This window comes from Colletotrichum fioriniae (assembly GCF_027942845.1).
Source record: "Colletotrichum fioriniae strain IMI 355084 chromosome Unknown scaffold_2, whole genome shotgun sequence".
Classification (NCBI taxonomy): domain Eukaryota; kingdom Fungi; phylum Ascomycota; class Sordariomycetes; order Glomerellales; family Glomerellaceae; genus Colletotrichum; species Colletotrichum fioriniae.
This window is the reverse complement of record NW_027076838.1, coordinates 43,503-69,366: the sequence shown is the minus strand read 5'-3', so window position 1 is coordinate 69,366 and position 25,864 is coordinate 43,503. Positions and strand designations below refer to the sequence as shown.

The 25,864-nt window shown below is 51.0% G+C and overlaps 7 protein-coding genes across 7 annotated transcripts; 4 read left to right on the top strand and 3 right to left on the bottom strand.

Annotated features, from left to right (window-relative positions):
* Positions 1–2,321: 2,321 nt before the first annotated feature.
* Positions 2,322–4,045, top strand: N0V96_001896 (uncharacterized protein; the record flags this gene model as incomplete). The annotated part of the gene is made up of 3 exons (XM_065756370.1): positions 2,322–2,357; positions 2,482–3,482; positions 3,673–4,045. 3 exons carry the CDS (start codon positions 2,322–2,324, stop codon positions 4,043–4,045), a joined length of 1,410 nt encoding a protein of 469 aa, XP_065614739.1.
* A 2,687-nt stretch (positions 4,046–6,732) lies between these two features.
* Positions 6,733–9,344, bottom strand: DNM1 (Dynamin- GTPase protein; the record flags this gene model as incomplete). Its single annotated transcript, XM_053195198.1, has 4 exons — positions 6,733–7,047; positions 7,104–8,726; positions 8,798–9,184; positions 9,246–9,344. The coding sequence occupies 4 exons, from the start codon at positions 9,342–9,344 to the stop codon at positions 6,733–6,735; spliced, it is 2,424 nt and encodes an 807-aa protein (XP_053047469.1).
* A 3,819-nt stretch (positions 9,345–13,163) lies between these two features.
* N0V96_001894 (uncharacterized protein) lies at positions 13,164–15,095 on the top strand (the record flags this gene model as incomplete). Its single annotated transcript, XM_065756369.1, has 1 exon — positions 13,164–15,095. The coding sequence occupies one exon, from the start codon at positions 13,164–13,166 to the stop codon at positions 15,093–15,095; it is 1,932 nt and encodes a 643-aa protein (XP_065614738.1).
* A 362-nt stretch (positions 15,096–15,457) lies between these two features.
* On the bottom strand, positions 15,458–15,826 carry SMT3 (SUMO protein smt3; the record flags this gene model as incomplete). Its single annotated transcript, XM_065756368.1, has 2 exons — positions 15,458–15,520; positions 15,587–15,826. The coding sequence occupies 2 exons, from the start codon at positions 15,824–15,826 to the stop codon at positions 15,458–15,460; spliced, it is 303 nt and encodes a 100-aa protein (XP_065614737.1).
* Positions 15,827–18,128: 2,302 nt separating this feature from the next.
* NUP84 (Nucleoporin nup84) lies at positions 18,129–20,971 on the top strand (the record flags this gene model as incomplete). Its single annotated transcript, XM_065756367.1, has 3 exons — positions 18,129–20,097; positions 20,160–20,439; positions 20,488–20,971. The coding sequence occupies 3 exons, from the start codon at positions 18,129–18,131 to the stop codon at positions 20,969–20,971; spliced, it is 2,733 nt and encodes a 910-aa protein (XP_065614736.1).
* A 624-nt stretch (positions 20,972–21,595) lies between these two features.
* On the top strand, positions 21,596–22,416 carry N0V96_001891 (uncharacterized protein; the record flags this gene model as incomplete). The annotated part of the gene is made up of 2 exons (XM_065756366.1): positions 21,596–21,843; positions 21,915–22,416. 2 exons carry the CDS (start codon positions 21,596–21,598, stop codon positions 22,414–22,416), a joined length of 750 nt encoding a protein of 249 aa, XP_065614735.1.
* Positions 22,417–23,279: 863 nt separating this feature from the next.
* N0V96_001890 (uncharacterized protein) lies at positions 23,280–24,215 on the bottom strand (the record flags this gene model as incomplete). The annotated part of the gene is made up of 1 exon (XM_053195202.2): positions 23,280–24,215. One exon carries the CDS (start codon positions 24,213–24,215, stop codon positions 23,280–23,282), a length of 936 nt encoding a protein of 311 aa, XP_053047473.2.
* Positions 24,216–25,864: the final 1,649 nt, after the last annotated feature.

Genomic DNA, 25,864 nt, shown 5'->3' with positions numbered 1-25,864 from the left:
GCCTCGCTGCATGGAGATCGGCTGATCACTCTGACTCCCAAACCTTGTAGAACTTGAAAACAGGCCGATTCCTGCGTCACAAGATGATAGGTGGGTGGCGACCTTGGGAACGGCCACCGACAACTGAACCAAGTCTTACTAATCTGACACTGGCACCATGCAGATGCAACATTGCCAGGTCTTCTAGCGGCGTTGGTGAAGGCAGAAGACCACGGGAGAATGATAAAACAAACAAGAGACGCTAAGCTCGCAATTCGCCTCATTCGCAAACGGCTAAGGCTAATCGTCTAAAAAGTTTTGCTGCAAACCACCTCACACAAACATACGAGCTCACTGGTCAAGGGTGTGGAGGGTCTCAGGCGAAGCGATTCGCTTAATTTGGTACGTTCACTGTATCTTCTAGGCATAAGGCACCCGAGGTATTCTGCGTACCTCTTCTATGGTGGCTGTTTACACAGTTCGGTCTTCACTACCTTGCCTTTCTTTTGCCCAACAAATCACCAAGCATGGTACGACACCGCCATGATTATAATTCGCTATGTCGCCTTCCGTGTACGATCCAAAGTCAAGTACTGGACATGGGAAAATAACCAGACTCAAGTCGGTGATGAAGACGCATGATCATCCCCATCAAACTAGTCTGCAGTCTTAAGACAGATTTCTCTCCTACGAGAGAGACATAGGAATTGATTATGATGCGTTTGCAATACCACTGAGTGTCTGTGACATTGGCCCTTCGTTCGTGATGAGGACGTACATTTGTAGCCATGCCAAACGCCAAGCGAACTTCCGATCCTCGGTCGTGGACCGCATACACCGTTTCCAGACGCGCAAGAGTGAATACAGCCGTCGAGAAAATCATCTGGGCTAGAAAGTGAAATCTAATAGAAATACTGTGATTCCGCATCTTGGGCAAACTCAGATAGCTACCTCCGCGGAAGCACTTACGTCAAGGTACGGTGGTAGAGGTAAGGTACCTACCTAGGTTGAGCATGATCCGACTGGGTACCTAAGGTAGGTCTCCACTCATAGACGGCGCCCTCCACCCGACTGTGGCTCCGCGGCTCTGTGGCTCCGTGGCTCCGAGCTTCCATTGGCAACTGCCTACAACCCGATCTTGAACCGTCACTCCAATGCATCTCATCAGCCATTTCAACTTACTATCAACGCGTCCCGTCACGTCGGTCAGCCTGCACGCCCATCGCTCTTCCCTCAAATCATGTTATGCGAACTGAACGAGTAGCCGTGGCTCTTTTTCTTTCCTTACTCCCAAGCGTTTGTGTCCGCTCACGTCTGACAATCCTTGTTTGGAGTGATCTCCAGGGAAAGGACTGTAGGTCTGGAGGCTTCTTTGTCCCCAACGTTCATTACTATTCCCAGACTGCACGAGAGCCATCTCACCATTATCTCTCTCTCAAACCTGCAAAACCTTGGAGTTTCAATGATGATCATTGTTTCCTCTGGCAGACGGCTTTTGATTCTACTCCGAGACGCAACGAATTGACAATAGAACATTCGTTACGTGACCCTCAAACTATCACGGTTTTCAGATCTGACAAGTGTACAAGCTCTCCAATCTCTCCCAAACCCTTTCTACTCTACCTCTCACGGTTGCTATTGGCAATCCAATCCACCATATCTTTTCTTTTCTATTCTGCGTTCTGGCTGGGGTGTCTCATCCCCAAGAGAGGGTGCAATGGAGCTTTCCCCATTGCCTCACAGTCCAGCCGAAGACGATGGCAATACTGCTTCATCTCAGGCCGGTGCATCTTCAGACGATGTGAAGTTCTTCACAACGAGGAACAATTGTGCCTCTAGTGTCAATACATCCGACCAAGCCGTCATGAGCTTGCAGGATCAGTCGAGAAGGGACAACAAACGAAAGACTGCTCATAGCCTTGTGGAAGCCAGTGATACTAGCCAAGACCAAGGCACGTCGAAGAGGCTGAAGCTTGAGGCTACGAGGAGCAAGTCGTCTCAGTTGCCCGGGGACAGATCACTTCTTCCCGCTGGAATATGGCATCGAGTTTTCGCGTTTCTTTCACCTAGGAGCTTGGGTGCCCTGCTACGAGTCAACAAGCTTTTCAACGGGTATCTTGATTCTCACTCCGCTTTCGGCAACACTGCTCTTTACCCGGAAAATGCGAACCTCTTCAAGCCAATGAAACCAGACACAGTCTGGCAACATTCAAGGAGACTGCACTATCCCAGGATGCCCTCCCCGCTGAGGAATCGGACTGAACTCGATATGTGGCGGCTATGCTGCACCAAAACCTGTCAATATTGTGGTGTTACAAAGCCGATTGATCAACAACAAGAGAATGCTGATCTCTGGCATCCAGGGCCTGGAGTGCATGGTCTGGCAACCGTATTTGCATTTGGCATCACCTGTTGCGGTCCCTGTCTTTTGAAGCATTCTGTGAAGGTCTGTTTGCTACTTGGATCTCGTCATCTTTCGTTTCGAAACTAAACATACCATAGGAGATCGACCTGTTACTTTCTTCCACAACCCCATCATCCCTCATCCCAGCACTTGCCTTTGTCTTCGTCACACCCGAACTGCAGGTCATCCCATCAAGCATCTTGGAAACCAACGCAGGCGACAACAAGCTGGAAACTACCAAATTATACTCAGTCTCCAGCATCACTGCCGCCAAGGAAGAGCTAAACGTGGTTCAGAGCCTTGGAACAGCAGCTGTCGAAGAGTGGCTAAAGGGTCTAGGCGCCCAGGGCAAAGACCTTAGAATTGATACATCACGATGGGAGAAGTGGGCCGCGACTGGCGGTCTGGCGCAGATGTGCCAGAGCGTGCAAACTCTGGAGAACGGTAGTATCGATGAACTGATGCCAGACCGAGATCACGAACCACGAAAGACCCCTCAAGTTTCTTTAGAAGAACGATATTCCGAAGCTTGCAGTAGGCCAGACAAGACTCAGGAAGAGGCTGCTGCACAGAAAGCATTACGACGTGCTGAAATTGAGCGACGCGCAATGTTACTCGACCCTCCTCTGCCACCCAACGTTGTTGTTCACATGCCTTCCTTTCAAGCAGCCATACAAATCACGGCCGCCTTGGATGAGAATGCGTGGAATACGCTGAAGCCCGAATTGCTGTCTCAACGAGCCGATGCCGAGAGAAACATCAACAGGGGTCCTACTGAATCTCGGGGCACCAGCATTGAAACGAAGGTCGAGACAACAAGAGAAGTTACAGATCAAGACTGGGATGATATCCAAGGCCCGGTACGCGCGCGAATGTCAAAATATGCCGACGAGATCATTCGCGGTAGCTGGAATAAGGGTCGCAAAGTCAACAAGGAGAATAGCCCACGTTTTGCAGCCGGGGTCCTCCTATCAGTGCGGTCAAGATTCTACGCTGATGTTGCGAAAGACGCTGCGGATGCTATCGCAGCTGGACGGCGGCCTGTTGTCGACCCCCAAGATGGTCCTTTTACACAGAAGCTCACGCTGGAGAACATGAAGTGGGTATTTGATATGAAGATCAAACAGCATACCGAGTCGCATAGGAAGGAGTTGTTTCTTTGCAGCGGTTGCGAAAGCCATAGGTTCTACGGATTCGAGGGGGTCATACAACACTATGCCGCAAAGCATACCAAAGCTCTCAGTCTCGGCAACATTGTTGTTCACTGGAGAGCTGAGTGGCCAGAGCAGTCCATATTCAAACCCAACGGCCGATCGACCAAAGGTTCTCAGCAAGTCGCAGGAAAGGGAACCGCCCAAGGTCATGCAGCGACAGGACCCCGGCCACCTTACGGTCATGATACTCTTAGTCGGAGTGGCAGTCTCCTGCCTAGCCCTGTGTACCGTTTTCCTCCCGACCAAGTTCCGCCCCTTTGCTATCAAGCAACACAAGCCGGCCCGTACAATCCGTTATCAACCTACAGTACGGATGCTAGCACACCGCGTGCGCCCTATCCACCGCCGAAATTTGGACCGTCTGGCGCACCCCAATTCTATCCAGTGGTATCTTCTGGCTTTGGACCCATACCTCCTGGCCCCCAAGAGCAACCTCCGAACATGCTAGGAACACCATTTGTTGAGCAGCCGCATAGCACTCTTCCGCATCAAGGCAATCCTCAGCCACCGTCTGCTGCACCTCATGGAATGCCCTTAACGTCATCGTATACCACTCAGTTAGAAAACCTGGCCCGGATTGCGAGAGACATTTGGAACTCGCTTAGCACAACCAGGGATTTACCTGGGCCCTTGAGAGTATACATCACTATACACCATGTGGTCAAACGTTTCTGGCACAAATTTGGCGAGACTCCCTCGTTGCGAATGTTCAACGATGGATTATCGAATAACAAGGCTATGCGTCCGGTCCGCAATATCAACGGACTGAGGTGCAGATCTTGTACATTGGGTCTAGGGCCACCAGTTAATCCAGAACGCACCATGTTCTCTCTCCCGCAGCTTGTCAATCACTTCGAGAACCAACATGTCGGATTCCAGCAGGTGGGGCACAGGAGCGAACTAGGCCTCGATTGGACACAAGACATGATATTGATGCCGGATGCATCAGAAATTCCTGACTTGAAAGCCATTATTGGTAGCAAGGGACACAAGTTCAACCTCGTCAACGAAGCAATCCCTTGGGTCTTCAATAAGCCCAGCGGGCCTTCACAACAATCTGGAGCCGCGTGGCCTCTGGGCAGGGTGGTACAGCCCAGCGATTTAGATCGGGCCGTGGATGATACTTGGCACAATTACGCCACGCATACAGATGCTTCTAGTGATGAACGCACCCCCTGGCATGGTCCTGGAGCCATTCGAGAACCGCCTATCGTTGGTCAAGAGCAACAACGCCGAGACACGCAGCCCTCAACGGAAGATTATAATCGAAGATCCGTGGCACTCCCCTATAAGCCACTGATCACTTCTCATGAAGCACGGGACCTAGGACGGACCCTTCAGTCCTCAAACGTCGACCCTCGCCGACAAATGTCTTGGGGCGCTTCTATGACAGAGTTTGATCATAGGGGCAGCACCGTTTACTATGACAGTGGGCATCCTGCCGGTGGCAACAACAAAACAGATCATTACATGCCGTCAGACTACTTCTCAAACTGCACTTTAGCATTGGCTGACGAAAATCGCCATGGGTACCGTGAGCAAAGTCGAGCCCCTGACCGAGTCTTGGCCGAGTCTCGGTATGGGCATGGCAGCAGATATCCCGCAGAGGAAGAAGAGAGAGTAGTTCGTACGTTAGATCGTTCGAGGTTGGTTCGGCCACACCTGTCACTCGACGGAGAGCAACTGTTACCGCAGGACACAAGACCAGGCTCAGCAAGATGCGCCCCAATAATTGCTCATTCTTCAAGGGCTGTCGAGCTAGATTCTGCACGTCCGCCAGCAGGGGGTCCTGATGAATTTAGCTTGACTGCTGCTCTCGAGTCGCATCTTGCTCAAGATCGTGACGCTTTGTCTCAGATACCGAAGGCTGGGTTGTTGGAGCGTGAGGTAGCTCATCAAGAGCGCCGATCCACAGCGCACGACGCCTCCCCATCGGACTTTCCCAACTACCCTGAACGACGACACATGGAAGTAGAAGCTTTCGATGACGCTCGCCTTGGACCCTCCGCGCAATACATCGCAGAACCGCATGGAGCCCGCCACGCTGGGCATGTTTCTAAGGTGTCGACGTACTACCATGGCCCAGTAATGACTCAAAATTCAACTCGCAGCAGCGATCTCCGCAGCGCTACGCGCTACACGAGCACGACTCGCCCTCAGTCTGAAGGTTATGAGACTTATGAGATTGTACATGTACGAGATGCAGAGGGAGAGTACATCGTTCGTCGGCCGATTCTACGAGAGCGAGAACCGCACCGGGTATCGTACGAAGATGACACTCATATTCACCAGAACAGAGGATTATATGCACACCACAGGCACGATGCTATGTACGGCTCGATGGACCAGATTCCTGTTCCTGGCGAGCGGCGAGATGCTTTTCAAATGCGCGAAGCTTCTACTGCAGGAGCCCAGTTCAGGATTGCTCCGTCATTGTATGCAGAATATAACCCGAACAGCCCAGCACCCATGTCGGGCTCCGGAGCTGAGAGACCATCAGAATACTAGCTAGACGTTGTACTTCTTTGGTGGGATGGGAATAGCATAAGGATAAGGTAGCACAGTAGTCAGATGCAGCCGAATAGTACCATGCTTTACTTTTTTCCCTCTCGTACCGAATCTATCTCTCTATCCGAAAAAGGGTGGACACCAAGCCCGGCTATCTGTGATTGCTACGAATAAATGGGCAAGAATGTGTACGCGTGAGGCGAATTTCTCCAACTTCGCATTCACGTTCTTGGGTGCATTATAATGTACCCACGGCGGAATATTAGTCTGGCTTTATTGAAGTTGAGGATCTTCTATTACACACTTCTTCGGCACAAAAAGGTACATGATAGACACCCAGCAGACAGAGATGAGGTACAGCACAACGATCATGGCATCGTTTCTCAGACATCCATAAGCCTTTTCCGTCGGAAACGCCCCGTGACGTAGACCTCGCCTTTTATCCGCCTGACGAAACCAAGAGTGTACATCCGTGTGCGCGACACACACTGAGGAAGGAAGTGGGGAAGAAAGAGAGAGAAAAAGAGAGAGGGAGAGGCAGGGAGATACAGAGAGATAGAGAGGGTGTTAATGCAAACACGTGGCGCCGGTTTCGCCAAGATATGTTTCTTCTTTTCCAACACGTATCTATAACACTTCGCCGATGATCTTGGCTGCCTCCCTGTACGTCTGAAGCAGCTTCTCGCACTTCTCGCGCTCCTTCTTGACACCGTCGTCTTCGTACAGAAGTTCCTCAAACAGCGCCTCCTTGTACAGCTCGCTGACAAGTCGGTTTTGGACTACGTCTTTGCAGTGGTTCACCAACAGATGCATGACCGCCTTGGGAACTTGATCCGCAATCGACTCGCGCACAATGTTGAAGTAGGAAGAGATCAGTGCTCGGATAAGCTCTGTCTCCATGGCTTCCCGTTCTGTCATGGCTGGCTCGCCGCTAGCCGTGCCCTGGATATTGAATTAGTACTCATCAATGAGAAATAAAAGAGGACGGAGAAACCTACGAAGAGGGAGCCATAATCTATGGATTGCTGGGGCTTGCCAAATTCCAGCTCGTCCCGGGACGAAGATTGTGCTGGGGCACGCAAAGCCACTTTGTCCTCAGCTCGCCGGATGCTCTGTGAAAATGTGGGCTCGGAACTCTGGCTAACGTGCCGGGCGATGGAGGAGTTAGGCGATGATGCTGCCCCAATCGCAGAAGCACCGTCCTTGCCGAAGAAGTAGGTCAAGAAAGAGTCGCGCGCGCCGCCCAGGCCCTTATCATTGAATCTTGACGGAGAAGCTGACCTTGCCCCGTTGAGTGCCGCATTCAGACCGGCGGTGCCGTTCTCCCGTACACCAGGTGACAAGCTGCGCGCGCCCTTAGTTGCCTGCTTCCGAAGAGAATTGGATTCGGCCTTTTCGATGACAGCCGGCTCTTCCTCCTCGCCCTCGGGGCCTTCGGTGCCATTAGCGCCCAGCTCCTTAAGACGCCTCTTCTCCCGTCTTTCCCGTTCTTCCTGAATCAGACGCTTTCGCTCCCTCTCCTGTTTGTTGCTGACAACGTGACTCATGGCAGCGGCAGCACCCAGGAAGTTGGGATGGTTAGTGTTGATGTACGCTCTTTGAATCGAGATCAAAGACTCGACATAACCAGACGTCGGCCCTAAGCGTTCTCGTAGCAAGTCAGACACGACCTCAATCAGCTTAGCTTGCAGTCTCGGGTATCGAGACAGTTCAGTTGAGCCGCAGGTATGACAAATCTTGATGAGCTCCTCGTAAACAAGCTCTACACATCGCTGACTAGGAATCTCGAGAAGCTTGATCTGAGGCTTGACGAGAAGGTCAAAGGCCATTTCGGGTACGAATAGACTGGGACGGGGACCGGTGGAATTGCGAATGGCCGTTCGAATATCAAGGGCCGAAAGATTCGAAGTCGGGTCGATGGATTCTAGGGACATGCCAAAGACGGAGTTGAAGATGTAGTAAATACGAGCGCCGCCACAAAGCTCCTTAGTAGATATTTCAGTCGAGGTACCGTCAATGGATGAGATGAAAGACGTTGCAAAGCGTGTCATTTGCTGCAAGATGAGGGATCCACGGTGCTCCTTGCCGCTAAAGTGCATATCGCCATAGCTTGCCAGTTCTTGTTGAGTCTGTCCCATAAGAGTGTTGAGGCGAGCTTTGATATCCGGCATGCGCTCGCGAATGTGAGCCATCAGGGTCGTATTCAGCGTCTTGGCCAAGTAGTGAGTGCCGCATCGACTAGCAATGTTACGGTAGGCGGGGTGGTGTCTGAAGAACTCAGATTCAGCCTTGAGAGCCTCCTCCATGGGCTTAGCGCCCTGAATGTCCTGCTGCGAGCGGTTGACGACACCGATGAATCCAAGCTTCAAAGGGTACACACGGCCAGATAGGATATCCAACGCGTTCGTACCATGATCCATGAGGTCCACCTTGGTAAGCACGCCAATCGTCCTCCTACCAAGAGGGTCAACATGTCGTGCTAGTTTGAGAGCCTCCGAGTTCACAATATCAACATTGGCAGGAGATACGGCAAGGACAATACTGTTCGGCTTGGCAATGTACTCGGAGATGAGATTCCGCGTCTGCTTTTCGATGTCTGTAGGTTGATCGCCAATGGGAACCTAAGAGCTTGTGTTAGAGTATGCCAGGTATTTGATGCTGAGCACCGAGAAAGGCAAGCATGGCGGCATACCTTTGTGAGGCCGGGAAGATCAACGAGTGTCAGGTTGAGCACATGTGGCGAGTAGATCTTGAGGTTAATGGGCTGTCGGTTGATGCCTTTGTTGTTGCCCGCCACTCGTGCCGTCTCGTTTTCGATCTCGCGCTTTACATCCGAAAAGTCATTGAAGCGGCGGTTCGGAATATGGTGAAACTCGGCCCATTCAGACCGTCTGGCAACGTCGGGAGATTTGTAGGGGTCGGAGGAAGGGTCGAAGGCACTCTCGTCCTCGGATACGTTGATGAGTTGCAGGATCAGGGGTCGTCGAGTACAAATGCCACTGCCGCGGGGCAAAAAGTCACGACCGACAATGTTTTCGAGGACGGAGGATTTCCCGGCTGACTGTGAACCAACTACAACCTGCTCAAATGTTAGCGATTGGGCATATATATAGCTCATGCACCATAACTAGGCGACGTACAATCTGGGGGAGATCGAGCGAGTCGCTGCCAATAGTATTGAAGACCAGGTCTTGCAATTTGTTGACAGTGCCGAGAAGGTCGTCTCCGAGGGACGCCATGGTGATTGCGTGACGCTAGGAGGTAGATACTCCCACAAAATCGGATTGGAAGAGGTGGCGGTGGTGGTGGTGGTGGTGGTGAGGAGTGAAGCACCCGAGGATGTCGAGGAGAGCTTCAGGAGGCGAAATAGTAGAAGCTCCTTCACAGGGCGAAAGGCCAGGCCGAACGGGGAGTCTGCAGCGCAGGGCGACGCAAAACAAGGCAGGGCACCTAGTGCAGGTGAAGGGAGCAAGCGCAGGCTCGTCGGGAGTTGTCGACTGCCTCTGGAAGTTGAGGGCGAGGCAGATGATGGAGAAACAACAAAACTGAGAACGAAGCCCCTTCAGACGAGATGGGATTTTTGGGCGAAGGGGGGCTTTACTCAAGCCGATGCGCGTAGATGCTCTCCGGCGTGTCGTTCAATTTCGAGAATTCATGCGCGATCCACCATGTCGCCTACGCAGAAAGCTCCGACAAGCGACAAGGCACGTAATGCTTAGGTCGAGACAGTGGAGGAGAATAGTTCCCTGTATTAGCTAATACACATCCATGGATCCGTTAGTCCCTGATACCTCAGGCCCAGTTACATCACTATCAGTACCTACTCCGTACAAGCCAGCATATTCCTGAGTAAGGTAAGCTATTTCAGAGGGTGAGAAACCATTCATCGCGGTGAGGCTTTTTTCAAGATGAAGAAGAGATACTTTCCATACTTTTTTTTCCTTTCACAAAATTCTTGTAGACTTGTTGGTCTTTTCTTTCCTTCTCGGATTTCTATGCAAGTAGCTGGCGGCTCCATCGGCGCGCGTGCACTGGCGAGTGTTCAGCTGTAAGAACAGAAGTGTGAGCTGGGCATGGACGGATCGAGGGGATTTTGTCTGCCAGAATCTTCCAGTGGCAACACCGGAAGTCAGAGAAGATCTATCTATTAAAATTTATCCCGAGGTTTGTATTCGTGCGCAATCGCCCCTTCACTACCTTAGCTTGCGTAGCGAGCTACCTTGGGCGAAGATTTTTTTTCTTCGAGGTACCTACCTCCGCGACAGGTGCTCTGAAAAAGCCATAGCGTCCCGTCGTAGACTCTTGGGTGTCACTGGGTGCCAAGGAGTTATTGTCTGTACGTTGGTACCTCAGGTACCTCACAGAATCGACCAATATGGTTCCACCCGCCTTTGTCGGACATCCCTCTACTCCGTACGTAGGCAATTGTTTCCCTACAGGGCCAGCGCATGTGAGCCTTTCCGCAACTTGAGCAGAAGAAGCAATCGAAATTTCGTACATGAGGTTAACGATACAAGCATTCATGCAATACCTCAAGGTAAGTCAAGCTGCGGCGCAGTTCTGCCCGAGCTCCGGATACTCAGGTTTCTCACCCTCAATGCTCAGGCTCAGATAAAGATATCGAGGCACAGCAACTTCTTCACATCAACACAACAGCAGCAGCTTTTCAAGACAACCTCTCGGCCGGGACTGCGTTGAATCATCTGTTGTTATCGAATCCCATCCGCATCATCTCTACCATGAGTCAACTTGGTGGTCCAGGTTCTCGACAAGCCAATGCCAAGCCCATACCGTTCGTACCTGACCCGGCCCTTCTTCAACAGCCAATGCAATATGTAAGGTGGTGCGGTGCAGGCTAACGTGTGACAAACATTACCGTTACCCAGTCCTCAACGTGGCAGTTTCCCACTTGATCATGATGGTGAGTTGCGAAATGTGTGCCCCAATCCATTACGTCTTCGAGATCCTTGGTCTGCTAACGCGCACCCGATCAGGTGAATGCAAGCATGTTATAGCTACTTATCTCGAGTGCATCAAGAAAGTACGAGGAGTTAACGACGCGGAATGCCGCGACCTTGCTAAATCCTACCTTGCATGTCGGATGGATCGGTAAGTCTGCTTTTCACTATGCGACGATGGACGAAACGGCGGACGCCATTCTAACTGCTATTGACTCTGGCCTCAGAAATCTCATGGCCAAGGACGAGTTTAGAAATCTAGGCTTCGATAATGGACCGAAACCATCAAACGACCCAAACGTTCTAGCTTTAAGCCAAGCTCAAGCCCAGGGAAGTACTGGCAAGGACAAGGACGCAAAGCCCGGCGAACTACGATGGTAATATGATAGGTTCCTGGAGACTCTTCAGCTGATAGCTCCTCTAAGTGTACATTATTCACGGAGTTAATACCAAGAGGGCATTTCTTTGCATTGCGACGAATTTGTGGGGATCTTCGACGACGTGGTTGCTTGACAACGCAGATGTGTAAGAAATTGTCAATATATGAGCCATTATGCGCGGCAAAGAAAGTCATGCACTTTGACAAGTTGTGACAACGGACCCAGTAGCATCGCGCTGGGGGCGTCACCCTGTACATGGTAAAGCCCAAGGCAAGGTACGGCATATTTGTTTACGCAGATGCTGCACTATTACTCACTTTGGTATCAGGCACTGCTTACTTCTGCAGATCGACGCGCTTGCTTTTGGGACAAGTTGGTTAAGACATGCTAAATTGCCCAAAATCTCTGTTCTCAGATACTTGAGGTAGGTATGTAGGTTTGCAGCTATCTGACGAGGTGCCTACATTGGCGCATACCACTGCTCCTGAGGGCTTTGTGGAATACAAAACGCGAGGTATACATTCAGCATGGAAAACATGATCACAAGTTGGGGTACTAAAAGAAGGAAAGTGATTGCTTCCAAAGAAGTCGACACAGGATCACGGGCATAAGCCACCATCTGAAGGCGTCTGCCACTGTGGAGCTGTCATTGTGGTTGTCTCCCTGAGAAGCGCTGGGAACACGCACGGCGGGAGGGGCTAACCTGGAAGGGCATCAGGTCACACTGCACTGAGGTGACTCCCTTAAGTACCGGGTGTGTCCCCGACGACGGGCACAGAGCCCCCTGCGTAGTGTAGCTAGGCAGGTCAACTTAAGCTCACCCAACCCCGTCGGCCTCGATGTTGCGTTGTCACAGAAGAGAGTCATTGTTGCCCCGACAACGTCCCACGCCAAATACCTTCCCTTCCCTTAGCTACCGATGGATGGCTCAAGTATAACTTCATCGCCGTCAAGCCGAGTTCCCTCCCTCTCAGGGTGTCACGAAAAGACTAAGTCTTTCCCTTTGGTTCATAAGTAGATGCATCATCACCATCTATTCACACATCCATAGTCAAGCGAATCCACTAGACCTTCACCGCATGTTCCCCAGGCACCGCATCAATCTTCACCCTGTTCCCACTGCCCACTGCCCACCGCCACCACCTTTTCCCGTCTCCACTGCTCGATAGACGACGTGCTCGCTGCACGCCAGCTCTCCATCATGCACCGCAGAAAGAGCACTGAGAAGACGAGGAAGGTGACTCCTCCATCGCCAAGCTACATGAACAACGAACAATTCGGTGAGAAATGCTTCTGGGCGCTTCTCTTCTTCTGCCTGTCGTGATAGCTAATCCCCAACTCCTAAGCTGCCTACTTGGCAAACCTTCGATCCAACAGAGTCGCCCGCCCCGGCGGAGCAAGACCTCTGCCGCCTTCCTCTTCAAGCGTAAGATCAAAACGCCCTTCAATCGAACATAGCATTTCCGAGCCCCCTCCTCGAAGCGAAAGTCCTGCACTTTCCACTCCAGGTTCTATCGATTTGCCACCGCAACCGCATCCCGCTTCTGTAAACGCCAGTGTATCATCCCGTCATTCAATTCCGAGCACCCAAGGACGGGAGTATCAACCTTACCGCCCAACCTCACCTCTGAAGCCCTCTCAGGTTGTGCCGACTGCTACCTACATGGAAAGAGGACAGCGATGGATGGAAAAGGAAGAGGCCGTGTCACTTCGACATGCCATGGAAGACATGTCCATTAAGAACGGCGAACAACACGTCGAGAGTGAAGCTGCGGAGACGCCAGATGACGAAACACGTATCTACAACGCTGCACTCGACGAGGCCTCAGAGCTGGTCTGGCGGCATCAGAATGGAGTTCGCCCTCCTGACAAGGACGCCCCGTATCGGTACAAGCCTCACCTCAGAAAGAACAGTTATGCTCATGCTCGCACCGCAAGCGTCGGCAAACATGCTGACGGCGCTCATCCATCCGGCCTTGCCAGGGACAAGTCCAGGTCGGTTTCTGGCAGCTCTACCGACAGCGATGGTCACTCTCGGCGAAGTCGGCCCTCCTTGGCTTTGTCGCGGAATAGCGTGGGGGAGGAGAGCCAGAGTCCCGAGCGGCCTTCGATGGACTTGGGAACTTCAGGGCCAACCGGTGCCCGACCCCTTCCGAAACCCAGGGGTTCGGGTCAGCGTCGCAGCAGCATGAAGCGGAACATCAGCGGCGAAGTTCAAAGACCATTTTCAGGTGACCAGATTTGGGAAGAGCCAGAAGCCAATGCCCGGGAAGACAAGGCCAAGACGAAGTCAGCGTCGGCAGCAGACTTACCTTTGGTGGACAAACCAGAGAACCCCCAAAATCAAGTCCGATTTGCTACAAACTCACAGGCGGACCGCGTTGGGCCCTGGAAACCCAGGTGCAATGTAGAGATTCAACGGAACCCACCGTCTCAATCGCGCAACCCACAGTACACCACCAACACGTCGGCTCCGAAGCCTGTGGTGGACGACCAGGTCCCCAAGAAGAACGGCATAGAGATACGCAGTGAAGACATCCGAGGGGCCACAAGTATGAAGCTGAAGGACCGCAGCGCGAAGTTGCCTACACCCACGGCTGTCAGTGATCGCCCTGGTCGGCCGATTGTAAGCTTCGACTCGAAGTGGAAGGCTCCAGACGAGAGAACTGATGCTAGGCCAGGAGCCGCGAGCCAAAACAACCAGCCGATGGAGATTCCTTCTATCGTGGTGGCGCCGGAGGAGCCTCCGTCGGACAGAGCACGCAGCAACCCGATCGTTCCGGTCATAAATATTGACGGGGCGGATGAGTCAACTGGTTCTAGTCCCGGTATACCCTTCATAGTCACCCCCGACGACGATGAATCTTCGAATCCGAAGCCGCGGCCCTTACCTGACCCCAAGACAGCGTCCAAGGGCCACCCTTTCCGGCGCCCGCAACGTCACTGGTCGCCAGCCCCTGGCGCGAGCAAACATTCAACCGCTTTGTGTCACGAATGCGCATTCCCCATTGAAGGTAGATTCGTCGCTCTGGGCGGATCTTCAGAGCGCTTCCATCCCCAGTGCTTCAGTTGCTTTGCTTGTGGCACTGGTCTCGAAGCCTTGGAAATCAGTCCAGAGCCAGAGGCTCACCGCCAAGAGCGCCTCGACAGAATCCAACGTCGCGCCCATGGCGAGGTGTTGGAAGAGACGCCAGGCAAGACCATGGCCGAAGACGGCGATGAGCGCTTACGTTTCTTCTGTCACCTTGACTGGCACGAACTTTATGCACCGAGATGCAAACACTGCAAGACACCCATTCTCGGGGAGCACGTTGTCGCCCTGGGAGAACATTGGCACTACGGACACTTCTTTTGCGCGGAATGCGGCGATCCATTCGAGAAGGGCATGACTCATATTGAAAAGGACGGGTATGCGTGGTGTGTCAACTGTCAGACAAAAAGGACAGAGAGAAGGGCGCCCAAGTGCAAGAAGTGCAAGACTGCTGTCATCGGACAGTACATTCGAGCGCTAGGCGGTGAGTGGCATGATGAGTGTTTCCGCTGCGCTTCCTGCCAGGGCGGTTTCGACGATGGCCAAATCTTCCCCAAAGAGGTTGGTGACAGGGTGATGGTGCTATGCACAGGATGCCGCATGATAGAACTCAAGGCATAACGATGTACATGAGCAGACTGCTGAATTGTGCGTTATGTCAAGTTGTCCAAGATAGGAGTTAGGATCAAGGAATAGGGGAAGCGATTGCGCTTTTGTTGTCGATTAGCATTCGGTATTGTTTTCAGCTTGAGCAGTGGGCATAGCGTTTGACTGGATAAGGTACTCTAGGGGAAAAGGCGAAAAAATTAAAGTGGTAAAGGTCATAATCGTCATTGACTGTCTTCATATGGCCCTGTTAGGAGAATCCATTGCATCCATGTACGCCATTTGCGACAGCCGAGGCCTTCTCAAGAAGCAAGAAATTCATCGCTCCTTCGACTACTCCCACCGTGTATTTTCCCGTTATTCTTGCCTCCATTTGACTACAGAGAACCGCCGACCTGCTCCTGGTGCACCTCGAGAGTGTCTCCATCCGCCATCTCGAGCTGGTAGTGCCACTCGCGTTAGTATTGCATGCAATGTCCAGGGCAGGCCGCGGAGCCAACGCTTACCGTGTCTGGGGTATCCGTGGGTTGGACACGCTGGCCCTCGAACAGGAACCGAACAGAGTTCATAGCCTTGCCTTGTCTCTCGCAGAAGGCCGTCATAAGCTTGTCGAGCTTGGTGGAGCGCTTGATCTTGAAAAAGACCTCGTTGTTGTTGTCGGTAACCTTGATGTTCAGGTGCTCGACGGCGGGCGGAGCATCTTGACCGCCAGCAGACGGGCTTCCATTCTCGTGTTCGCCAGACATTTTGTGACTATCGCTGACAAGGGAAACGTTAGCAACAGAACAAGACTGATGTTGGTCGTTTGGACTTTGCAGGGGTCAACGGGAGTGGATGGAGGTCGAATGATGGATGGAGTGCTGACGGTCTGGTATCCACCTACTTTGCGCTGCAGGGCGGTATTGCGATAGTGTGAGGAATCGCACGCGTGTGGCTGTGATATCTCGAGAGTTGGGCGTATGAAGAGCGCAGAAAAGGAAGCACGCGATGTTGTGAAGAAGGAGACTTGTAGAGTTGGCGAAAGGCGGAAGGTGGGGAGCAGTAGTGTGAGGCGCATCTGAGTCCGAAAGACAGGCGCATTAGGTACCTAGAGAGGTCGGCAGAGACACTGGGTGGAAGTGGGATAGAAGGCAATCGATTGGACGAAGTGGAGCGTGTTTCTTCTGAGGCTTACCTTAGGTACCTACCTACCTACCTTAGTACACTTTTCCACCCCAGATGTCGCCTGCCTAAGCCTCAAGGTGATAATGGAATGCAAGTCAGATACCTTCTTTCCTACCTACACCAACACTTCAATTTAGGTACCTTAATTTCCATCCGGATATTTGCCCCTTCCTGAAGTTTCGTGGAACACGTAGGTATTCAAGTATCCTCCTATTTGGTCGCTTGTCCTTGCATGATTCAGGTCCATACCCAGAAGCACATCAAGAAACAAGCGCGAGGTTGAGGCTTAATGCCCATGGCGGCTATTTGCTAACATATTCATTGTCAACCAGGACCGTCGCAACTTCTACATTTGGCCTTGAGCAAGGCTGCCGTCACCGATCGTCATGGTAAACTCTCCGGCACTGTTTCGTCTTACGATGTAGCTGCTGACAATGAAATGAAAGGGCCAGAATGAGGACCTGAGGGCGAATCCGCCGTGCCATCCTCGTGCTGTAAGCCCATCATCCAACCCAGAGATCAACTTGACATACCCAGCGCTGACCCAATCCCGCGCAGTGCGCTATTCAGGGTAGGTCTTCGTCATGCACTTCTCCACGGCTTTGTCACGATTTAGATACCAGATGCAAGGCTGAGTCAGCGACATTGAAGCTAACTTGGACTCACAGATTGCTTAACCAAAAATGGGTACAATGAGGAGAAGTGCCAGTCGGTGATTTTGGCCTTGTACGAGTGTTGCGAGGCTTTTTACCAGTCAAAAGGAGACAGCGCTACGTCGGCGAGCTGTCCCAAGCCAGATCTGCTTCGACTGAAATTGTCGAGAACACGCGAGGAGTCGGGCGAGGCCAATTCCCAAAAGTAGCCATAGATAGGGATGCTGAAATGTACACTCTTCCATAGATATACGTTAACCCGAGTAGAGAAATCTGGTAACATTCAAGAAAGAGAGAATTCTTCTAGGCATTCGTTGAGCGCGCTAAGAGACCCCGCAGGATCTGAACAAGCATTGAGTGCTTATTCCGAGACTCTAATACAAAAGCCTTGACATTGAAGAAGAAAAAGAGAGAAAGAATTCAAAGAAAATTTCCAACTGTGTGTGTTGATAAAGGATACCAAAGCGGGTCCATACTGTGTTTCTACATCTATTTACACAGTCAGTCTCCCACCTATTCAACCCAAGTTCGCACAGTGTTTACTTGTGCCCAAGGTTTTGACGCGACGCGCGCGACTACTGTGCGCACAGACCAGATAGGCGCTGGCCTGCCTCTCACCTGGGACGTCTGTTGGTCGCAAGGTGAAGTATCGACCTTAGACGCCTCATTGAGTTGCCAGCTGATTTGTTTTCATTATCTTTTTTTCTCCGGTCGGGTGGGAGGCCTGATCAAAGATCCCAATTCCACTATTCGAGTCTTATTTCTCTAGCCTATTTCCTCTGCCCTCAGAGTCGATACGTGGGAACTCCTTCAACTCTGTCGAGGGCCTGCAAAAGTTTCTGTGCACAAGGGCTTGATAGGTCGCAGCTTCTTGCATCTTCGACGCTGCGAAGCACCTCGGAAAGTCATTCACACCGCAGGATCGATGGCTTGATCCCTCCCCGGCCTGAAAACATAGACACCCACAATCATTGACAGATTGTAAGCAGAGGAGTCACTGCATAGCCTCACTTTGTCCGCAAGTCCTGTTCTGGCTAATCACACCCACTAGGATCGCATCGGGACTCCATACCTACCCTGGTCCCATGCGCAACCTTGCCGACGACCAAAGATCGACCATTCCACATTGAAGTTAACGAGGCGACCGGATACCTTCTGCTCATTTGGCGCAAATTTCTAGTCGATATTTTGCGAGATCCCGTTCCGTTCAACGACGACTGCAATCCTGAAAATGGACGGAATCGGGCCTGAAGTTGAGGTGTTCGCGAACATTCTCGACGATTGCCTGGCGAATCAAGGCACCGATGACGACAAACGCGCAAGGGTCTTGGGGCTGGTAAATGCATACCACGACTATGCCGCCGAAAAGCTGTCGCAGCTGCGCAAGCCACGCCGCCAGAACTCAATTGGCGACAACGAGATGGACCTGGACGATGAAGAAGAGGCCGAGGCTGCGGCAAATTCAGAAGAGATTCGAGTATGGGAGCAAGAAAGACAGACATGGGATCTCGTTCGTCGCCTTATCCCCCTGAGATATTCGGTCCGAACCTCGACGAACCAGCAGGCTACGAACAATGGAGAAGATCTGTGGAGGGCATTCCTCGCAAACGACCAGTTGGCCACGGAGAGGAAGACCATTCTCGAATGGTTACAACAAGGCGCGAGAGCTGGCCCTGACATCGACGACCTCGTACGAGAGCTCCAGCAAAACGCCGACAGAGGGGACATCATCGCTCACGGTTGGATACACACAAGGTCTGCCATCAAGTTGCAGAAGAGTGTGATTGGTTCTTCACGCCCGCTTGATGTGCATTTTCCGGAGGTCGCACGCTCTCTAGTCAACTCAGACAAGGCGCCACTCGTTGCCGAACTAGACCCAGACTCTGTGATCAGACAAGGCCGGAAGCTGGAGCCACAGGATGAGTACTTTGAGAGGGCCATCTGGGTGGGCTGCTTCCAGCTTCTTCGAAGAGGCTGTAGTTTAGAGACTACGCGGGAGTGGTGCTTGGAGAGGACGGAGATTTGGAGGGCTGTGTCCATGTCCGCCTTGCCTCTTGCAAATGACCATGGGGAGACCATGCTTGTTGACGACCCTTCAGCGCTTGCTCTTTGGAGACGCATGTGTTTTGCCCTTGCTCGTCAAGGAGGTACCGATGATATCGAGAGAGCAGTATATGGGGTGCTGTCAGGAGACATACCTAGCGTGCAAAGGGTATGCCAGACTTGGGACGACTTCATGTTCATGCACTACAACGCTCTGGTTCGCACGCAGTTCGACACTTTCCTCCTAAGCCAATGCTCCCCGGAAGCATCATCAACCATCCGGTCATCATTCGCCGCTTTTGACGCAGTCCAGTTCCATGGCGATGCCGCAACGTTGGAGCAACGCTTGATCCGCAACCTTGAGACAAGCCCGCACACGAGCAAGGAAGCTCTGGAGCCTATCAAGGCACTACAGGCCGCCATTATCTCGAAAGACCTCCAACGACACTTCTACGAGCAGGGTGTGGCCATCACACAGAAGGCGAATTCCAAGGAGGCATCTGCGCTCATGCCCGATCATAACTGTCGCAACGTCGACGTAGTGACGGAAAAGTTCGCCGACATCAAGAATCCTGATGGCCTGCGAATTGCTGTTCACGCACTCATCATCTTTGATACGCTGGATAAACTCGGCACTCTGAAAACAAACACCGTAACAATGAGTTCGGATCATGACCGTCGTGAATTGCAAGAGAACACGATTACGCAGTACATTAGCTTGCTCCGTCTAGCAGGCTTGGAGGAGTTGATACCACTGTACTGCTCCAGGCTTCACCCATCGAGAGCCTTCCAAGTGTTGAGCACAAACCTACTTCCCATCACCGATAGCGAAGCTCGTCAGGAGCAGCTCGCCTTCATTCACAAAGCAGGACTGGACGTGGTGGAATTCGTCAAGGCACAACCACAGTTCTTGTTCCAGACCTTGGACCCCGATACTGCGCAAAACGGCGCCATGCGGGAGTTCCAGATCATGGACGATGGCCCGGCGTCCTTGAAGTACGGACGTTCCATCAAAACAGACTTCTTCGGTGAAGATCCCGAATCCATTGATTCGGTCGACGAGCGGTTGATCCGGTCAGTGGAATGGCTGCTACTAGTCAACGAGGCCTGGCCCTATGTGTTTTCCATCAGCGTGGCGATTTACAAGCACTTTCTAAGTATGACCCTGCCTTTACGAAACAGAAGACGCCTATCCGCTAACTAGACCCCAATCGAACAGAGACCATGCATTTGAATGCTGCGAGAAGCTTCGCAAATCGTGTACCATTCGACAGCATTTTGCGTATGCGCTCAAGCGATTTCCCTGAGCAAGCAGAAGACGAACTCTGGTGGACACAAGATGGAGAATTCTGGGTTAACCAGCTCGAAGGCGCGGGTGCGATGGACCTCTCGCCAAGTCAAGTAGTATCGGACGCCAAGGTATTACACGAACTTGAGTGTCTTGTCAGAGCCTTGGACACAATGGAGACTGTCGCTTCACTGGCGGAACTGTCAAGAGAGTATGGAGACCTGACCTTTGGCTACAGCATCTTGCTAACCACTTGCAGGGACCCGTCTGTCAAACGAGATTTCTGGGCGAAGGTTGGCAACGAGGTTAAGGCAGCCAAAGAACACGTACGACCGCTACTGGATGACTGGCTTGGTTGTCAAGGTAATCCGTACTCCTCATCTCACGTCTTCCAGAGAACTGATACGCTCGTGACAGAAGATCAAGACTTACAAGCGCTGCGGGAAGCATATCTTCCTGAGACACTTCTCGCCTACGTCAGCACGCTCCATTTCGCCGGCACGACGCTGACGAGGGATAACTTTTTGGAATGTATGGAGCTGGCGGCTACTATTGCGGAGAAGGGCTCCGATGTGGCAGAGTGCTTCATCAAGGCTAAGAGAATGAAGGAACTGGTCGAGTGTTTTGCTGCCTGCAGCAAAGCTCTGGCCGTCGCATCGGGGGAGAAGAAGGCGGCTAATTCGAGTAGCAAGAAGCTACGTGAAATGGGGTGGTCGCGGGATCTTTGGTCCGTAAAGCACTAAATTAGGCAGTTTACTGGCGAGTTACAATGTTTGTTAGGAACAAGGAACGGGGATCTGAGGTCTCTCTTGGAGATGCTTTATGTATACATGGCATGCCGCTCATGAAGACTTCGGCCGGACACAATGTGCCTCGAACACACCAAGGTCATCCAGCTGCCAAGTTGATTAATGCAGGGGGGGACGATTGCTTAGATCGAGACTTTGCAAACTCACAAATAAAAGAGTACCACAGCAAAAAAGAGAGAGTTCAGTTTCTAAGGTACTTATAATTGAGTATTCCATATAGATAGGTGTTTATGGATATGAAATCATAATACGTAGACGTGAGCTTAAATGTATAATAAGTAACGCAAGTTTAGTTTTGATTGGTTATATCCAATCATCCGCTGTGGGTCACCCCAGACAAGGTCCCTGCTGAACGTTGACCTCTCACCCTTCTGCCTGGTAAACCCCAAGTCTCGTAGAACCACCCCGCCGCCCAACGAACACTAACATCTCTGTACTTGTGAGATATACTTTGATCAGCCTGCCAAGTTAGTCAGGGGCGTAAAGATTTTCCTGAGTCTTGGGCATAAGGATCATCTCACTGAAATCTTTGTTCGGCTGCAAGCTTCTGACCACGTCATGCATGATCCTCCACCACCGGTACTCCCACCCAAGCCGGGGAGCCACGACACAAGTCGTATCGGCACGCCGAGTATGCTCAACTCGCCCCGGCACGGCAGCGGTAACGGCACTGGGCTTGAAGCGGAGGGTGTAGGTGGGAGCCGTTTGAACCAGGTCTCGCAGCCGGCCGGGCTCGAAATTGCCCGACCTGAGCCTGTGCCTGATCCGGGCGAACAGTGGCTTCCCAAGGTGTTGCAAGACAAGGCGTACGTTCTTGGATATGGCAGTGGCGTCATCTGCCGTTCATTTTCTTTCTCCAAGCTGATGATGGTATTAGGAAACATGACCTCGCTGATATAGCGACCAACGTGGACCTGCTTAATGCCCTAACACATGCACCAAGTACGATTCACCCATCTCTCTCGTCGTCTCACCAGGCCCTTCAAGCGGCCCTGACCGAGAATCTTGAGCTCGCGTCACGGCTTGTAGAGCTCGAGGCTCGTCTAGCCCACCAGCGGTCCACGACGCAAGCACAGCTTCTTTCAACACATGCGCTCGAGCGCCAGTGGCGACAGAAACAATCCGACATGGACCATGCGTTAGCACCCTTCTCACCCGCTGCCATGTACCAATGTCTGGGGCAAGGTGTTCATGAACAGGCCTCGGTATGCCATGTCTTGGAGGAGAGTTTCATCGACGGAGAGGGAGATGGCGCGTATGCGTCGGAGAGAGAGACGGTGGACTGGATAAAGAGATACAGAGACGCCAAGATACTATATTATCTTCGGCAAGAGAGAAAGGAGCGATGGGATGAAGGTCGCGTTGGTGGCTGGAGATGAAATGAATACGACCTCGCCACCTGGTTCGGGGAATTCCAAGTGAAGGCGAGAAAGGAATGAGGTAGCGGAGACCGCCGGAGGTGGTCATCATCGCGGTCTGGAGGTAATCATTCGTCTCTATCGATAAACGGGAACCAGCACATGAGAACTACATCGCCGGCATGTCGACAGATTTCTGTGCCTTTTCTACTGCTGCTCCTCAGCGGTAATATTGGCGACGAGAATGCAATGCAAATGACCACGTCTAGCTAGCAGATATCTGAAAGAAACATTCTATGGAATGGAAGGCGGAAATGAAGTATGGAGGAGTAGTAGCCTACAAACTGAATGAAACATGCTGCAATGACTAAAAAACGCTATCATGTGTAGCGTACAAATCCTGTCTATGTCGTCCCGTAGTCCGTCTACGAATGTATGCTATACACCTCCAGCTACAGCTATCATCCACTGATTTCGAACATACACGGCATACGTCTAGGGGACTTCGCCACCCTACTCCCTGGGATCGTGCTCAAAGTCGTTGGAGTGGAAGTGATGTTGGCCCAGAAGCGATCACCACATTCAGGCGAAGCTAAAGGGACTTCGTTTCATTTCAGGACTGCGAGGGCTCATCGGGAGTGCAAAAAGTTCTTCCTCCTGATCCTGGTCTTGCTGTCTCGGATGAAGGCCGCCCCCTGCGAGCATGGCGTCCAATGATGCCGAACCTCCTAGGGACAAGTTGCCAGTCGTCGTCTCCCGCGCAGGGTACGAGAAGGAGTGAAAAGCCATACCAGTGGGGGCGGGTGAGAAAGATATGGGCTGAAGATGCGCGTTCTTGTCTGTGAGTCCCAAGTCAGTTATACTTGGTTGATTTGCAGCATAGTTTATGTTTTGAGAGTCATCTCACCAGCCGAACCAGCAATCAAATCTGCTGCAGAAGTCGCGAGCTTCAGTCCCTTCAGCTTCTCTCCCAGTCGGCCACTGGTTAGGAGGTGAGGAGAGATGGGGCTTGGTAAAGTTTCTGGTGCGGACATCATCCGGCCTTCGACGATGTTGTTGGTATTTGGAGCAATACCAAAATGATCGACGACCCATTGCTGCTCCTGAAGCACCATTTCTAAGCCGACGCTTTCGGTGTTTGTCATCTTCTCGGCCTCGATTTCTTCTTGAAGTTCACGAATTCTTTTCTTGGCCCAGATGGTGTGAAGAACCCCACGTGTTCCAGTATCAAATCCACTGGCACTTAGGCCTGGCGGGAAGATGGCGGGAAGGGGTTTGATGGTGAAGGTTGTACCGTCAGGATGAATAATGGCAATGGTGGAAGGAACAGTGGCACCGGGTGGAAGCAAGAAGTACATCCGTTCATGCGTTCCTTTAACATTGTCGCTTGCTGGAAGATGGTTTGCCTTGCCTTCCCACGAAACTTCCCATGCCTTGCCTGGCGTAGGTGAGAGTTCGGATGCCGGAGAAGAGGAAGACGGAGATATCGAGGGATCCCATTCCACCATTAGGACCTTGGTGCCCTCATTACCCTTGCCTGCTTCGAACTCGAACCGGGCAAGGGCAAAGGGCGCAGTGTCGGCGGCAGAATCGAGATTGGTGCTTGTTGGCGGACCAGAGAGATGCGCTCCGATCGACGTCACTTGAGGTGGCGACGAAGCCCGAGTTGTACCCGGCGTTCCCATCTCTTCGTCTCCGTCCGGTCCTGGCCCGATTGTGGTCCGGCGTGAGGTGGGTTTTACGGACACGACGCGGTGCGGGGCCGGGCGTTTTGCGGCCTGCTCAGGTACCGAAGCGCGTTTAAGACTCAAACTGCCCATGCATAGCGTACTTTCCCCGTCAGCACCGGACAGGAAAAGCACAAGGTATTATCGGCCAGTATAAGCAATCTGCCAGAGCCGACCAAGTCTATCGTGACAATGAACTGTAGGGATTGAGCCGTGGTATGGGTTCCAGGTGGTTCACCGGCAAGGGAGCCTGGTCTCTGATAAAGGCAAATCATTTGAGACGGAAGAAAAGAATGAGGTGTTTGCACTGGTGTAGATAAACCGGCACTAATAACCAATGACTAAGATGACTTTGAAGGAGGACGTACCCAGACTTGGCGATGAGTGGGATGCGGAGACGGAGACAGAGATGCATGGAATTCAATCAGGTACGGACCGTTGTGGCTGAGGTTATTGACGCCACGGGCACCATTGGAGAGTTATGATTACTTGTGAGGATCCAAATTGAGAATTACTTGTCTTCATCGAGTGGCCTACAGCCTACAGCTACAGTGTAGGTGTCATGGTGGAAAACAAATCGCGAATTAACATTGAAGCAGAGCCGTATACGTGCCAGGGACTTTCACGCGTATCTTGGTATCTCAAGGTCCCTTTTACTGTAAAGGAAGTGAATAAGAGGTAGAATAAGAAGGGTTTCTGTCTCGCACATCAGCCACCAAAATGAACAACATTGATTCTGTCACTCGAGTGGTGCGGTTGGCCTCCAGGACCGTGTGGCTGTGTCGTGTGTGGCTGTTTAAGGGCAATACAAACCCGCCACGGAGTAGTGGTTTTTGTCCCGGCTCCAGACCCTGGGCTCTGGAGCAGCTCAGAGAGCGGAGGAAACGCGGAGTAATATGGAGGGAATGGGGCCTGGAGGTGCAACCGTTGTGTAAATTTTTGATAAAGCTGGAGAAGTTTAAGAGGGTAAGACCCCACCCCACACGACGGATCACCCCCCACGACGGATCGCTCGATTAGGCCGACTTTTTCCCTTATTTAATACTACTATTATTATACTATATAAGTATTAAATAATAATAAAAAATCGCAAAAAATTATACTAAAATTATTAATAAATTTACTAATATACTTATATAGCGAGCGGGCTATTATAATAAGTAGGCCACTCCTTATCGTACTTTTTAAAAATCGATTTTTAACTATTTATTAAAAATTAAATATAAATTTTAAATATATAGAACTTTTTAAATAAAGTTTTTAGTAAATTTATATAGTAAAATTAAATATTTTAAAAATTATAATTTATATATATAGTTTTTAAATCTTTAAAAAAAGAATTTTTCTCTTATCTTAGACCTACTTTAAACTTATATATATAATTAAGCTATATATAATTTTTTAAAAATATTTAATTTTATATTATAAATTTTATCAAAATATACTTAGAAAATTATATATATTTTAAACTTATATTTAATTTTTTAATAAATAGTTAAAAATCGACTTTTAAAGTACGATAAAGAGTAGCTCGCTCGCTATAATAGCCCTGCTCGTTATATAAGTACGTTATAAAAATATTCTTATTAAAAAGCCCGTTTTATTAAAATTATAAATATTATTATTATATATTTTATATTTTATAATTATATTTTATATAAAGGTAAACTAAACTTAAATAATTATAAAATATTTAGTTAATATTTTTTAATAATTAATTCTATATTAAAAACGCGTTTTTA